The following is a 16,966-nucleotide window of genomic DNA, read 5'->3' on the forward strand; positions in this document are numbered from 1 at the left end:
CTCGGAGGGTAGGCCAGCTCCCAGCTGCTGGGGCAGGTTTGCTCTGCTTTGTCAGGATCCTGCAGGCCAAGGAGCATCATTCTGCACTGGGTGAGCCCGTGGTCCTGCCCCGAGGGGATCTTCCTGAGATGCGGCCGCTCTCCCTCTCTCTGCCATGGCCTTGGGGATGTGGAAACAGGGACTGGGAGAGAGAGGTTTACCTGCTTGCCTCCCTAGCTCTAGGGGACAGACGCTTTGAAGTCGTGGGGACTGGTTACAAGTTCAGGTGGTCCCTCAGGCTGGATCCAGCAGCACTGAAATGCCTCACGGCAGCCCAGCCTGCCTCTGCTAGCTCAGAGGATCTAGCTCTCGTCTTGCCAGTGGAACCCAGTTGGCACAAAAGGCCTTTTTATTTTGGTCCTGCAGCTATCTATGCCAAGTCCTGGTCCTGCTGAAGTCAGTAACAAAACACTCATTGACTACCGTTAAGCCAGGATACAGCCAATGCAACCCTCAAGGATGAGGAGTGAGGGATGGAGGAGAGGAAAATAATATTTCATGTGCCAGAAGTGACACAGAAAGAACTTGCGTAATTTACTGGATAGAGTCTCTGAGAAACCCTGGTGAGGTTCATTTAAACCTGAGGTTTGGGGAACTTTGTTTTGGGAATGAAATGTGCAAATTCAGTACTCTCTGCAGTTTGGGGGGCTTTTATGGGGGTATGGGGGGGTTTTGTGGTTTTTTTTTCTGTGCACATGTGTGTGTGAAGTAGTGTTTTATTTTAATTCCTCCAAGTTGCCTTTTCTTTCTCTCTCTTCCCCTCCCCCCCAGGTTTTAATTACCCAAGATTTCAGAAAGTAACCGGTCCTGCTTTAAACTCCACTTGTCGCATGAGCCCCTGCTGTTCACGTCTGTCTTTCAGCATTCGGCTGCATGGGGAGGAATGGTTGCCTGTGGACTCTGGGGTTTGATGCTTTTACCTTTTTGAGCAATGTGGCATTTGTTCTAAAAGTGAACCTTGCTGTGTTGAGCTGTTCATCCTCTAGACCGACTGATAGGGTGGCGCAAATATGTGAGTGGAAATGTGACTTCTTAAAAATCCTTTTCCGCTGTCCCTCTTGGTGTTCGGTTCCTCTTTCTTTTTTTCCTTCCTGTCTGCCTTGATGAGCGGGGAGGGACTAGTGGGTTGTGGAATTGATTTCCAAGAAAAGCCCTCAGTCTTGAGAGACACTTTAAACTAAATTGTTAAAAGCCTTTGAGAATTAACATTAAAGGGTATTTTTATTATTGGTGAGATAACCAAATCACTTTTTCCCCTCTGTTTTTACATATCTAGTGCTTCCCTAGGCCAAACTCCCAATTATTAAAGACTTCAGAAATAGTCCAGCAGTGACAAGGTATAACGTCCTAAGTACAATCGATAAATACAGTACTTCTCTCACGATGTGCATGTACCTCTGTCCTCTGGAGAGCGAAGGATTCGTCACTAAGTGGCTCAGAGACATAGTCAGGCATTGCACAAGCTTTTCTGTGTTTAATCGATGATGGTTGACTCCAGAGAACCACCCGCTCCAGGCTGATTATCTCTTCTACTGAGCCCCAGCTGCATTTTTTTTCCAGCTCTGTCTGAAGAGCATGCAGAGCCAATAAAAGGAAGCTAAATGACATGCAAATTAAAAAAATATATATTACTTTTGTTTTTCAATTAAGAAAAGCCAACTCCCAAACAATGTTAGGGTTTCTCTGGCTCTGAGGCGCGTGCAATCGCCCTAAATGGGCAAAAAAGCAAGTCGAATCTTTCTCAGCAACAATGGTTCAGCTTTTGGGTCTGGGTCTTCCGGAGCTGGAGCCAACTGGTGGATAATATTGGGGAAGATCTCCAAGAAAACTCTCCCCACCCTAAGCCCCGGATAAATGCAGTTTTTCCACTGCCTTACTTCAGCTTTCTAGTTCCACATACCTAAGTAACATTGAAAACTAACTTGCATACCAACACCCTGCAACACCCTTTATTAAAACAACAACAACAAAGTGACATCCCATCTCAACTCTTAACGCTTGGCCCCAAAATGACGTTTGCTGGCAGACGGATGGAAACGCAGCAGAAATAGATCTGGCTGGGATTGCTGCTCAGCCAAAATAGATGCCCGAAAGACCCTCCATGGACGTGACCCTTTGTCGCTGCCTGTCCAGTCTTGCGTTTTGGTGGATTGCTGTTGTCTGGGTGTCCCCATTATGCCCATATGACTTGGTAGGCCAACTCTGTCTTCTGACACTTGGGAGGGTGCGGGTATATCTCATTTTGTACTGATCTTTGGCCAACCCGATCTGTAAGTTTGGCATTTTTGTTTTCCCAGCAGGAGCTTCGGCTGGAAAGGCTAGGAGCAAAGTTTTTGAGATGAACAGAACTAAACCAGATCAAATGTTGGCATTGTACAGCTTGCTTTTTTTTTTTTTTAAATATTGTTCAGTATCTTAAGATGTACAACATTGATCTCTTTAATGTAGGCATGAAACTGTTGGTTGAAGGAGGGAAGAGATGGTTTGAACTGTAAAGAACAAACAGGCAACGTTGTCTTAAGCTCTGGTAGTCAGAAACTATAAAATTCCTTTATGGAGATTCAGAGAAAGGCTTGCAAGCCTGAAAGCATGTCTGTTTTTACCAACTCTATCAGTTGGTTTAAAAAGATACCACCTCCTTGCTTTGCTTCGAATGAATAAAGTGATTTATGGCAACTGGAGGAAAATGTTTTTACAATTCCCATTTGCATGCCAGAGGAGAAGGGAATAAAATAAAACTTTATAAAGCTGAGAGTCTAGCGGTGCTCATTTGAGCCCCCTGGTTAGGGGAATAAAACCCCCGTGCTTAGGCTGCCATCCTGCTTTGCTGCTTTAATGGTTAAACCTGCTTCAGAGAGCATTACTGGAGAAAAGGAAACTGAAAGCTGTGCTGAAAAGCTAGTAGGTGAAATTGGGAGTTGCCTGATCTATTTTATCTTTTAAAAGGACAAGCTCTAAACCAAGCTACGTGAAGACTGAGTGAGATGTGAAAGCTTGACAGTCATACATACAGGAAACCTTGAATCATTTCTAAGCTTCCTGGAAAATGACGTAGTGAGGTTATCGTTGTGTTTACTAATGATGATCCCATTGCTCTTACTGATCAGCTTCAAAAATGTCTTAACTACCAGCACCTCAATCTTGGATGGAGATGGGCTCAATTGGGTTCATTCGAAATGCTTGGTGATGTCTCCTGACAATAATAATCAAGCGCAGGGAAGGGAGCGTGGCTACCCGAATGGTCTGTTTTCTTTATCATGGGGAAAAAGGTTTGCTTTGTACAGTGAATATTTTTATACATTCCTGGCAGAGCCTGACAAACTTCAAAACTCTCATAGTCCCCAAGCCATTTAAAAATTTCTCCTTTAAATAGAGCATTGCAGAAGGAGCATTGGTATGTCTTTAGGACAGAGTCTGTCTTTTTTCAGGGGGAGAAGATAGTAGGAAGGGATGGAAAGCTGCTAGCTCTCCTCCTAACCCATTGCTGCTTTGAAAACGTGCTGGACTTGGGCAGGGGTTTCGATTCTTGCTAGCCTGGTCCTCCCTTTCTTGCTCTATCTGTCTGAAGTGGAAGGAAGTGTGTCCGTCGTAAACATTTGAACAGCAAAGCCCCCCCTCACACCCCAAACCCACGTGCACAGCTCTGGAGTAGTCCATGGAAGTGACACTAGGGAGCAGAGAAAAAACAGACTTCGGCAGTAGTGCTAAATTTCAGAGGTTTTGTTCACCCGAGATTCCAGGCGCGGGGATCGCTGGTAGCTGGCCAAGGAGCTTGGATGGCAGCCTACCCGTTCCTCAGCTCTGCTCAGCTTGCTCCCTCCCCCCCGCCTTTCTTTTTTTAATTGCATAATATGCTAGAAAATGATCTGGATTTGGGACTTATTTTTAACCAGAAGAGGCTCGCTTCACCCAATGATTTTGGATTTAACGTCCAGCAAATGCTTTCTGAAGCTCTTTTCTTTTTGCAAGGGCTCTTTGCTTTTAAATGTTTGTCAGCCATTCTTGGGGATGTTTGCAAGTCCTTAGCTACGTTGTCTGTCTGCGGAACTGGGGTATGACGATCAAATTGGTGTTAGACCTGCCTGGTGCAGTCATTTTGCAGGCATGGATCCCGTTGGGGGAATTGTACTCAAATAAGGAAAGCGAGTTTTGTCTCCTAGACGATAGCTAGGCGATAGCTGCATAATACAGCTCATATGAGAGGAGTCAGGTTTGGGGTTAAAAATCTATATGCCTGTTGCAACTTCTCTCTGGGTAGCTGGGGCTGGAAAGCGTCTTACACTTTTTTTTTTTTAAAATGAGGCAGAAATCTTCCTGCCATTTTATTAGTGTTTTGTTAAATGGAGGGAAGGATGCAGGGATGAACAGGGGGCTGTCTGTGATCCTATCAAAAGGACGACTGGGTTAGCGCTCCAGCACCTCCACCAGTCTACCTGGGGAAAATGAGAGAGGAAACCAAACGTTTGCCCTAAGATGTGGAAGCAGGCCGAGCGCGGGGTGCTGCTCTGCAACGCCTGTGATCCTACCCCTGTCTCTGCAGGACTTTTCCTCAGCTGATTTGATGCAGCCCGTGGGACAGGCAAGTGAAGTGTAGGATCGGCCTCTGCTCCTTCTAGTTTTGATTTAGATGTGATAAAACAGCTTGTCTGGTAAACTGGGTCCGTGCAGGTAGTGGGAGAGAGAGTCAGAGGGAACCTGCCGTCTCACAAGCACTGAAAGAAGTGCCTGTCACAGGGGCTGTGCTGTTTCACCCAAGTAATCGCGGATATTTCAACAAACCAAACCCTGGCTACTCACCGAAGATGGGTGGTGGTGTGGGGCAGAGGGCTTCTGACCCTAACGCCCTCCCAGTTCAGATGCATAACATTAGGTCGTGCCTCTGTCACAGCACACCGATTCCTTCACTCCTCTGCGTTTGGGGGGATTTTCATGTCACAAAAATAATGGTGACAAAATGAGGCTGGGACTGTGCTGTGTAGATGAGCGTTTCCAGGCATTCTGAAACATCCTGGAAGGGACAGCACCGGGGATTGAACTGCCCTACTTACTCTGAGCTCAGAAATTATTTATGATGCAGGGCAAGTTTGGTAAAATTCCCTTTGTTTCCTTCTTCAAAATCTGCCGTCTGACCAGGAAAAAAGCACATGCATTTATGCTGATTTTTGTTCTTTAGAAAGCCCTACGGCATTCTTTTGTTCTCAGATGAAACCTGACATGGATGTAGTCCTGAGTGAGGAACATGCTTTGATGGGGGAAAAGTGAAGACAAATGGCGCGTCTGGAGCGATGCATCCTTGCTCTGGTGCAAAAGCTATTTTGTCTGTGGCTAGCAAGCTCCTGAAAGTCTTACCGGAGGATGCAAAGGCTGCTGGCATCGCCTTAGCTAGGCAGAAGCTGAGGAAAGGCTTTCAAACACCGCCATGTGAAAATGCTTCCCGTACCCAGAAGAGCAGGGGGTGAGAGCGCAGCCCACCCCAGCCCTCTGTCAGAGCTGCCGTTGCTTCGTGCGCAGGTGGAGACGCAGTGCATTCCCCCTCAGCGCAAGGGGCAGGCAGGGCCCGCGCTCCCACGTGCATCCAGAGTGTGGGACTAGGGGTGCTGCCTGGGGGCCCGGTTCCTGGAAGGAGGTGCTCGGTGCTTCAGGAGGCACTCGACTCCTTTGAAGCTTTCCCAGGCAGATGTGCCTGTCCTCAAACTGGGACCTAGGCACTGTCAGGATTGAAGGCCCTGGCTGCAGCAGCAGAGCATAGTGCAGGGAATGGTCTTGGGGATCAGACCAACATCACCTGATGGATCATTGTCTTCATCTGTAATTTATCGAATTCTGAGTGTAATAACTGCATTTCTTGCTCTAGTAGTTTAGTCCTTAGGCGATCAGTTAAATAAACCCACGAGGTCAGATATGCATATATCCTGGGGTGCTAAAGGGTTGAATCTCCCAACTTCACCGGGAAGGTTTCTCTCAGTATACAATTGCTTGATCCTCGTTCCCCTTCCCCCTGTGAACACACTTTTGAATAAAAAGGGAAATTCATTGTAAGAACCTCGGTGTATTGCGTTTGTATTCCCAGGCATAGTACTGCATCAGTCAGGAAATTTGAAGGAACGTTCAATATAGTATCTGTAGCTTGTGCACCTATGTACAGATAGTTGGGGACCATACGCTTAATATATGCAAGAGCGAGATTTGCTGCCAGGTGTGCAAGGGCTTGAGTTTTATCGATGCTGTTTGAATTCCTGCTTGGAATTTACCAGCGTAGCGGTGCTTAAACACGATGGAGCAGAGCACTGCATTAAGGCGGCTTCTGCTTCCTCATCATGCTGCTGTGGGCCAAGAGTGAGTTATTTGTGTGGACAGATTTCCACCTGTGACTGTTAGGGGTAAGTGAGGAGGGGACAGAGCGGCCAATCTGTCCACACCACGCGTGCAAGGGAGTAGGTGGACTGGGGTAGTGATTCAGGCGGGAAGAACAGGCTTCAGGCTTTGCTGGCTTCATCGGTCTCTTCTCTTTCCTTTCAGATATATGTTGGGGAAAGGAGGAAAGCGGAAGTTTGACGAGCATGAAGATGGGTTGGAAGGCAAAGTGGTGTCTCCTACTGACGGTCCCTCTAAGGTGTCTTACACCTTACAGCGTCAGACTATCTTCAACATTTCCCTTATGAAACTTTATAACCACAGGCCATTAACGGAGCCAAGCTTGCAAAAGACAGTTTTAATTAACAACATGTTGAGGCGAATCCAGGAAGAACTCAAACAAGAAGGCAGCTTGAGGCCAGTGTTTGTGACCGCTTCGCAGCCCGCCGACCCTCTCAGCGACAACTTCCGCGAGGCCCAGCCGGCATTCAGCCATCTCGCCTCCCAGCCCCTTCTCCCCACTGACTTCGTAAGCACTACGCCCCTGGAGTCTTGCCTCACCCCAGCCTCTTTGCTCGAGGACGACACTTTTTGCACTTCCTCGACTGTCCAGCACGATGGTCCGACAAAACCACCACCTCCTGCTCTCCAACCAGTAAAGGACAGCTTCTCCTCAGCCTTGGACGAAATCGAGGAGCTTTGTCCAGCACCTACCTCCGCAGAGGCAGTAGCAGCTGAAACAGCAGCCGATGACTCTAAAGACCACCCCAGCGAGTCCAACGTTCAAAAGCCTGAGGGCCTCCCGGAGAGCAGAACAGCCGAATCGAAACTCATGGACTCGCTACCTGGCAACTTTGAGATCACAACTTCCACAGGTTTCCTCACAGACTTGACCCTGGATGATATTCTGTTCGCTGACATTGATACGTCCATGTATGATTTTGACCCCTGCACATCTGCCACGGGGGCTGCCTCAAAAATGGCTCCCGTCTCAGCAGATGAGCTCCTAAAAACTCTCGCTCCGTACAGCAGTCAACCAGTAACTCCAAATCAGCCTTTCAAAATGGACCTCACAGAACTGGATCACATCATGGAGGTGCTTGTTGGGTCTTAAAATATAGAAATATAGCAACTTTTTTTTTTTAATTTTAATTTTAAGTACCAGTATATACACTTGGTAGTATTTCCATAGTCCCTCCCACCCCTGATTCACAGCACTGTGCATGCGTCCTTGCTTGCCTTTTTTGAAAAGAAAAGGATCACACTAGTTTTTGCTTCAAGCAGAGTTGGAGTGCCTTCATCCATGTATGACCACTTCTAATGTATTTTTTTTAAAGTGGTTCCTCAAGGAAGACCGAATATCCTGGTATAGGAAAGAATATGTATTGTAGACAATGTTATGTTATTACAAAAAAAGAAAAAAAAAAAAAAGAAAAAAATTGTAAAAGCTAAGCACAAGGATTATGTTGGGGAAAGCTGTAAATTGCATGTGCATATTTGTCTATTTTTTCTATAAGTTTTATTGCAAGAGGTAAAAAATTTTATTATTTAGATAATCTCAATACCATTTTAGCCCTGTATAGGTTGACTTAGCAATTCAGCCTTTTGGAGGCATTAACCTGCTCCTCTTTAAGTGTTGCATTTACATGGCTGTTTAGAAACTGCTGCCCAAATTTATTTTATATTTTTGTACAGATTCTGCAGTTTATGATATTGTTTTTTCTAAAAACAAATGCTGTTTATACACACAAAAAAATAGCTATTTTGATAGGATTTGCTCACATAGTTCCTGCATAATTCAGATGTACAAGAACCACTTGTACTTTTATACAGAGTTGTAATGTTTTATATGTGTATGGTGCAAAGAGAAAATTGGATCAAATAAGCCTGCAGTCGGTTTCCCTGAATGCAAACAAAAAAGTGCTTTAAGAAAGGGCTGGGAGCTGCTTCTGTACGAGTTTCACAAGTGTTTGCTCCCTGCTGTACCCACTGCGCGCTACTGTGATTCCTGAAACTTAGAGCCATGTCCTTTTCCAACACGTATGTGAAGCAGTCGGCAGGAAACAGTTGTGGAACTTCACCCGAAGAGGTCCTGAGCACCACCGCGGCTGCAGCCTCCCTGCCCCGGCACCGGGCCTGTGCCCCCAAGCCCGCCCGCGTCCCCTTGCCGGGGCGTCCATCCCGCGTGACGTGGAGCGCCTTAACACGGCGGCAGATCAGCACTTCCTCACCCGAAGCTCCGGGGAATGGTTTTGAGGGGGAACGTGCCCGTTGCCCACCGAGACCCAACCTCTCGCGGCAATCTTTCTGACCGACGGGTGTACGTGCGGAGCGGGCAGAAGACTGGCGTTGACGGCGTCCACTCGCCCTTTCTTGGAGCATTTCTCCTTCCCTCTCCCCACCTCACTGTGCTAAGTGCTGAAAAAGGCAACTTCAGTATTACTGCAGTGAAGCTCATCTCTTACCTGCACTGGATGGACTTGCTTTAATATCCATTGCTGTTGAAACTGGAGCCAGTCGTGTTACATCACTTGGCATCTCGTATAGGGTTGGTTTCTTGTATCAGCTGTGTTACCTGCTTTACACTTTATAGACCTGTTTTACAACGAATATACAGACACAGCTTTCTATGCATGGTCCCGTTCCCCGTAACACCTGAGAAGTCTTCTCATTACTGCACCAATAGCATTTTTTAAGTTCATTGTGGTGTACATTTAATTTAAAAAAAAAAAAAATGTTTGCAATGTATCATGCCTATTGCTGAAGTTGCTATGGCATTTTAGTTTTTCAATGGTACTTTAGCTGTTGAGCGCCGGTTACAACCTATATTGTTGACATGCCTATGGCTTCTTTAGGAATAACTTTTATATTTATTTAAGAAATTTTAAATTATGTTTTACGTCATTTGGCAATATTCAGTCAATTCTGCTCCCTTCTTGTCATGGATGAAATTGGGTCTTGTCTGCCTTTTAAGGAGGCAGCTTTTTATAAATTGGCACTTTAAAACAGGCCATATATATTTATTAGTATATAGATAGATAGATGTAACATAGATATGCACACAGACACAGTATAAAAGCAAATACGTTTTGCAATGAAGGAACTCCTAATTGAAATGAAATGCGTCATGTACAATTACAGAACACGCTTCTGGCTCCTAATTCATCTGCCTGGGTGAGACATGGGGCTGGGGGAAGAGGGGGGGGAACTGGCTGAGGGGGTGGGTTTGCTTTCTTCTTTTTTCCAAGCCGAACTCAGTGGAGCAGTGGGATGCTGAGGGATTTGCAGTTGTTTCCTTACAGAGACTGGAGGGGCGGGGGGGGAAGTTATTGCTTCAAACAGAAAACCATTGACCAAGTGTAGCTTTAGGGACCATCGGAAAACGAGGGGGTGGGAAAGGAGGGGGGACTGCTCCGTCTCACACCCGGCAGCGACTGGACCTTGCTCAGCCGCAGTCCTCAGCCAGTGTAGGAAAACAAACAGCCCTGCCGGATTCTGCACCTCTTGCAACTGGAGTAACTGGGAAAACGTTAGCCGTGCGAGGGTTGTGTGTGTGCCTGTCTGCACAAACCCACAGGCACACGGTAACTTCAACAGTTTCACACGGTAACTTGGCAAGCACTTGCCTTACCATGGTTAAAAACTGATTTACAGTATGCTGGCGCTGCCTGTTTTTTTGGGATTACTTACGCATTTAAACAAATACCATATGCTAGGCAAAGGTTCACATCAATGCCATTTTTGGAGAGCTGTGCTAAGTGGGGTTAGTTGAAGTTTTTGTATCCGCAGAACAGGAGACGAGCTCGAAATCCACTTTACCACTCGGAAGACGATGTCTGTGTATCCTTGGTGCTGAAGCGCACGTCCTGTGGCAGAGTCCTTACGGGAATCCCATAGGACATAAACATACCTGACTTACGGGACTAGGCAAAAGGTTAGCAAGGCTGGCGCTGCTCTGTAACTGCGGCAGGCTACGGAGGGAAGGGCTCAGCTGTGGCTTCCTCCCTGCACCATCACTTACTGGCTCTAGCGTGGCCTTTGCCGTGGTCCTAACAGCAGCCACGTGTGGAATTTCTCTGAGACCTACACCAGGGATGGAGATTGACATTAATGTGCAATGAAGTGACAAGATGGGAGCAGAATAAAAGAGCTTTGGATTTGAAGTGATTTTTTTTTTGTTTTTCATAAATTATTTATTCTTTTTTTTTCCTTCTGTAAATATATTTATTTTATTGTGAAGCTAACAACATCTGGATTGTAACATGTACAGAATGTATGGTAGGAATGTATTCTCTTGTAGGAATGTAAATCTGTATGAAAAAGGGTATGGGAGCCAGATTCAGAGAAAATGAATTGAGTTCCAGTCAGGATATGCATGGTTCACATGACTTCCCCCCCTGCCCCCCCTTTTTTTCTAATATGGGTCTGGTTGTTTGAAATATGCAAAAAAGGTATGGATGAGGGACAGTTTTATGTTCAAAATTAGTCCTAGTCAGGCTCCTACCCCGTCAGCTTCTTGAGACAGGCCTCCTTCAGCACTCTGCTGGAATCTGCAACAGGAGGCAGGAGCAAATGCAATCAATCATCTCCATCTTGCTGGCCTGGTAAATGTTTGAAAAAGGTGATTTTTTTTTTTTTTTAACACACACACGGGAAGGCCGGCTGAAGTCCCTGGGGCTGGACAGCTGAATAAGGTCACAGGATGTTGCCTCCAGCCCCAAAAGTTGCGACAGAGCTGACACCACCTCATTGCCAGAAGGTGAGGCCAGACAAGAAGTCACGGCCGCACTTTGTACGTGCGGCAGAGGGTTTGCTTGCTGGAGTTCAAACTACTCGCGTTGCTCCGTGCATCCGACCAGCCGGTCCTCGGCCACCACAGGGCCCCTCCAGAGCCCGACGGGACTGCACAGCCCTATATGCAAAGGAAGGGGAACTTCCCTCTTCAAGAGAACGTCGTCGAGCAGTGTCCTATATCAGTGCATCAATCTGGCACCTTCCTCACAGCCAGCTAGAAAAGCAAGACAGTAAAGCCACCGTCTGAAGCAATCACTGTAAGAATAAATTTGGACCTTGTAAAAGGTAATTTGGTTTTTCCTCAATGCTGTGTGGTAATAGCCTGGGTTGTTTAAAACCAATGTTTTGAATCCAAAGTTTACACTTTTATCACCATTAAATTGAGTAAATCGTAATGGGTCCTGTTTGACAAACGGTTTAATTCACTCCAGCATATTGTTGACTTTTTGTTCTTGTTACGGGGTTTCTTTTGGTTCTGGGTTCCCCCCCCCCCCCCGTCAGGTTTCAGTATCCTGCTTCTGTGCAAGTTGCTTTCACTGCTTCTATTAATTAATGAGACTGAACATTTTTAAATAAATTAGTTCATTTTTAAGCACTTTTTCTGAAAATAAGCCTAATGCAAGTTCTGGAACCTCTTTAAAAACACAAATTGCAGATAAAATCCCAACCTCGACTCCTATCTAGTTCTGAGCATAATCCATACTAGTGCCTGTAAAGGCCGAGATTCTGGAAAAGGTGTAAATAGTGTGACATGTTCAGTGCATGGTTGTTTGAACAGGGCTTGTTATTGTCAAAAAAAAAAAAAAAAAAAAGGAAAAAAGGCTGTATTTCCCCTTCCCCTCCCACAGACCTTAGAGCTGTGCCTTTTCTATGCAATATTACAGACATATACATCTGAAACCAGATTACTGTATTCACATGTAGGTATGGGCTGTAATCAAAAAAACAATTGGACAAATGTACATGGAAATGAGCAGTCTTACTTTTGTAGTTTTATATTATACAATAAACAATTAAAATAAATTCTGGCTTCATTCTTTCCCTCCACAAAAGAAGACGGTAAAGGGGAGACAGACCCCACGGGTCAGCAGCGCGCTAGGGCTGCAGGAGAGGGTCTCGCCCACCGCGGGGTGCCCACGGGAGGTGGCAGGGGACCAGGGAGGGACAGCCCGGTCTCACTCCGCTCTCCCTTACAGAACAAGAGAAATGTCACCTTGTGCGAGGCCTGTTCCTGGCGCGAGGCTTTTGTCCCCAACACAGAGGGGTGCCCTCGGTGGCTGTGTCCTTCTGTGGCTGTTCTCGGACTATGAGTGCCAAGGGATGCTCAGCTCTGCTAGCTCACCAGGGTGCCACTAGGCTAGCCGAGAGCGGAATCCGTCCAGTTTTAATACATGTAATGCACTGTCCTTTAGGGCATTAAATCCCAGCAGGAAACATCTGATACCTTAATCCCCTGCTTCGTTTATCAGTGCCCTCTTCCCGCCCCCCCCTCAGGTGACTGGTGTTCGCTTTCAGGGCCAGCCAGGAGGGAGATCTCGCCCCCGTCTTTGGCTCAAGCCTTTTGTGGCAATAAAGCAGCGAGTGCAGCCCAGGAGTGCCGGTTGGGCTGGCCCCAGCTGCGGTGCACAGCAAATGAGTCACCCCCCTCCCACTCCCCCCCCCCCCCAGCACACGCTTCGCCCGGCCTCCTACACCCACAGAAACATGACTGCTCCATTTTGGATTTACAGCGAACCAAAAACCGGACAGAAAAGCAGCAAGTTTTCCCCGTCTCGACATGCCGCACGTAGCATCTCAGCTGCGGCAAACTGGCTCACGTTACCGGCGCGGCAGCCAGCAACGGCAGCGCGGGGCACAGGGCTCTGCGCACCAGCTGCCGCTCGGGGACAAATGGCTGCGGGGACACGGGGCACGGGAAACGCAAAGAAAGGAGAAGTGGCAGAATTAAAGCCAGCCCAGGGACTGAATTTCTGGCTGCTCAGCAAGCGCCGCGCTCAAAGGGGTGAAACGCACCCCGAGACTACGGTGTGAACGCCTTCCCCAGCGGCTTCCCTTCCTTCCAGGCCACAACGGCGCTCGCCCTGCACCGACGGGCTGCCGGCTCCCGTACAGGCGTTTCCAGTTGTCAGTGCATCGACCTGATGCGGGACACGCGGAGATGCTGCTGCTGTGCTCCCGAAGCTGCTCCGGTTTTGTTGCCACCTACCTTTTAAGAGCTTGCTTTCTCACTTGTGACTTGTTAGTAAGAGATGCCTCCAGCCCAAAACGCCAAGGCTACGCGCAGAGCCCTACTTACCTCTTCCTTAAGTGAGTGGCTTCCCACCCGCTTCAACCTTTTCGCTTTCCAGCTCAGCAAGGGCAAACCATTGCTCTGGGCTTTTAAAATGAGGTACCCAGGCGGGGAGCCAGTGAGCTGCACCTCCCTATAGTGTCTGCCCCCGACCGGGGGGCTCCCCGGCAGCTGCCGGGCATTTCTCCGCAACCAGCCCCTGCTCTGAGCTCACCTATGCAGGGGGCAGCTGAAAGCAGGTTTGGGGTTCAGCACGGGCACTGTGACCTGCGGTGGGCGAGGTTCAGGTCTGAGGTATCTCACACCGACACCACACCAGAGGGTTAAGGCACTTTTACCTTGTTTCTTGGGGTGACAGGAATCTGGGGTGCCCTCAGGACAGGAGGACAGTCCCTGCCTCTGAGGTGCATCTGCCAATGCGCTCCAAGAGTGGGGTTTCCAGGCGGAGGAGCCACTGCAGCGCTGAGTAGTGGCTCCTTGCCCGGAGCGATGGCCCGGAGCTCGCGCAGGTCCGTATTCAGCTCTGCTGCCGCTCAGTATCGCCATGAGCCAGTGCAGCAACTCCACAGCTGACAACAGCCACTAAGCTCCTCTCTGGGCCCAAATAATTGGAAGATTGGGGTGTTGCGGCCAGGCAGGCACCAGCTTTCACAAACCTTGCTCAAGGATATGCCATGTGGGCAGAAACACACTCAAACGCAGCACCAAGGCAAGGAGGGGACAGCAAAAGGCACCCTTGTCCCACCGTGCTCCTGGTGCCCTTGCCCAGGAGGGGTAATGCTCCCTGCCTCTAACCTGCACGTCCGACCCAGGCCCGGAGGGACGTATTTTCCTCCCAGTGTCGGCAACAGGATCGAGCCCCGCTCCCGGCCCTGCCCACGCAGCAGAGCCAGCTTCCCTGGACCACACACACCTCGTACTCACCAGAGGAACCACAGAAGGGAAAAGCCATTGGGGAAAAAGAAACCCCTCCAGCCACAGGCAACGCTTCCTAGAGCTGCTCTGAACCACAGCTAACCGATCAGCTGAGACAGGTCCGTAGGGATGCTGGCTCCACGGCGGAGCTGTGCAAGGAGCTGTTTCTCCCTGGTCCCCCCCTGCCCCTTTCCACTTCACCCCTTTCCTCTGGGCTCCTTCACCTCTGCTCCCGCTGAGCCCACAGTCCCACTTGCCTCCATCGCTGGTGGTTGCGGGCTCCTCCCTCCGCCTGGTCCCTGCCTGCATCATCTGCCTCCTCTCCAGGCAGCTCCCTCCTTCCACAGCTCCTCTCCCTTTTGAAGAAACTGCCTTAGCAACTGGCAGCAGGCCAGCAAGATCATGGGTTTTTCCTCCCACCCCCGCTTCTCCTCCAACTAACGAGATGGCCAGGGAGGGGGAAGGAGCCGTAAGACCTCGTGTGCTGTGGCCGTGGCAGCGGGAGCGGGCTGGGCACACCTACCGACTTCCAAAACTCATCCTCTGGGACTGATGCTCCAGGTACGCCAGGTGCTCCGGGGTCACGGGCTGGGAGGTTTCTTTCTAGTCCTCCTTCCCTCTCCCTTCTCCAACCGACATGTCCCCAAAAGCCAGCCGATTCCTCCCCAAACATCTCCAGATCTAGAGCATCTGCCAGGGGAAGGCACATCACAGGGCACAGAAGGAACAGGTTTCAAATCGCCCGTTTCTGCAAGGATTTCCTTCCATTCTTCTGGCCCTGCCTTACCCACCTCATGCTACTCTCCCCGGACCATTTCCTCTCCCGTTTCCTCTCCTTTTCCCCCTATTCACTGGGCTTCCTCCCCCTCCCCCTGTTCCTCCCCTTGCTTTCTCTCCCTTACGCAGTTTGGCCTACAGCCTTCGTTACTTGCTGCCTTTACGTCTCCCTTCCTGGTGCGAGCAGGGATGACATGGATTTTGTCCTTGTGCCAAGCTCTGCATTTATTGGGGGGGGGGGGAAGCCACAAAACCCTGGAAGTTTGCTAGAAGACAATACTCAGGCAGGGTAACATCAGTCTTGCTTGCCCTGCACGCTGCCTTACAGCTCGCACAGGGAAGGGATTATTCAGGCTGCTCCAAACGGAGTTTACTGCATTGCTTGCAATCAGCTAATGCGGCCAAGCCAGCTCCTGCTGCCCGCTCCTGCCTGCGGTGGGGGATCTGCACTGGGGTGGGAGGCAGAGAGGGATGAAACCCCCGTCCCTCCACTCTAATGTTGTCACCTACCACCGCCTTTTTCCTGCCTCAGGCGTGCCAGGGGTTAATATTGTTGCAGCCAAGGTGGCACCTCACTTCAATCAAAGGTTTCCTCCTCAATCCTTCAGCATTGTCACACTAAGTGGTCTGCTTCTCTTCCCCTGCCTGCCCTGCTTGGTGGGAAAGCTTCATGAAGCAGATCTGCCTAATATAACCTTAAATTAAGGGGGGGAAAAAAGCAGGAGACCCCACTGGGAAAAATCCAGAGGGGAACTTCAGCATTAGGGGCCACAAACCTGGGGGCCGTGGATGAGGGGGGCTTCAAGTCCTGACTGTTTTAGTAGACAGCAGCATTTTCAAGTGAGGCCAGGCAGCTGGCTCAGAACATGCATGCGAGGGGCTATCGATTTCAAGACAGCCATTTTTAAGCACAGCCCTCTGCTTTCGCACCTCTCGCCTCCAGCAAACATAAAGAAGCTGCTTCTGCCGCCCTGAATGGGACTGAGGGTCACTGCAGCCACTGATGGCTGTCCCCAGCTAGAGCAGACAGACAAGTTAATGCTCTAATTTCAGGGCTGAGGAGCACCTATTCTCAATTTGGAGAACATCTGTCCCATATGTAACTCCACTTTCAAAGGAGCATACCACCTGGTGCTGGTGCACCAGAACATCTTACTTCCCTCCAGGCTACAGGCATGGATCTCTGTGAATATGCAAGGACACAGCTTTAGGTTACACCACGGTTTGAGGAAGGTCTGGTGAGCTGAGCTGCCAGACCTCGGCTTTCACTGGATGAAAGCAAGAGCGGGGTCTGGACCCAGATCATATCCCCCAGGAAGAAACATGTACAAATGGAAGCAGCAGCGACACCCAAAAACCACACAGGGACTGGCCAGTGCAGCCCAGAGATAATCCAGCTCCAGCAGCAAGATTTGATCCCAGCTGTGGAGCTTTCATCCAGGGAGGGGCTTGGGGGTCAGGACAGGAGCAGCTCAACTCCAGGATCCCAAAAGCCTTTGGGGCTTACCTGTGGATCCGAGTGGCCTCCACAAGCAGCAGCTGCTCCGTCTCCTGCCCTCCGACGCTGTCAAACAGGGAGAAAGCAAAGCCCAGGGTACACCATCAGCACAGACCCGAGCTGGCTGTGCTCCAGCGGCGTCATGGCCACAGTTCCTCAGACCAGTTCCTCCCGCTGACGAACCTCAGCAGCACACTGACTCACAGCTGCCTCAGCCATGGAGGGAAAACTGGATTTTGCTGCTCTGGGAGCCAGGTTGCTCCCACCTTGGAAAGGAAAAGGATTCAGGGAAGCAATAG

At 49.2% G+C, this 16,966-nt stretch overlaps 1 protein-coding gene across 2 annotated transcripts in view; it reads left to right on the forward strand.

Annotated features, from left to right (window-relative positions):
• The window catches only part of SERTAD2 (SERTA domain containing 2), an 82,815-nt gene extending 73,247 nt beyond the window's left edge, over nt 1-9,568 (forward strand). For both annotated transcript variants that reach the window (XM_050893791.1, XM_050893790.1), the window contains exon 2: nt 6,559-9,568. In XM_050893791.1, coding sequence (XP_050749748.1) covers nt 6,563-7,507 — 945 coding nt within the window. In that variant the 5' untranslated portion in view covers nt 6,559-6,562 and the 3' untranslated portion in view covers nt 7,508-9,568. The remainder of the gene's footprint in view (nt 1-6,558) is intronic.
• The last annotated feature ends 7,398 nt before the right edge of the window (nt 9,569-16,966 follow it).

The sequence above is a fragment of the Gymnogyps californianus genome, chromosome 3 (genome assembly GCF_018139145.2).
Source record: "Gymnogyps californianus isolate 813 chromosome 3, ASM1813914v2, whole genome shotgun sequence".
NCBI lineage: Eukaryota > Metazoa > Chordata > Aves > Accipitriformes > Cathartidae > Gymnogyps > Gymnogyps californianus.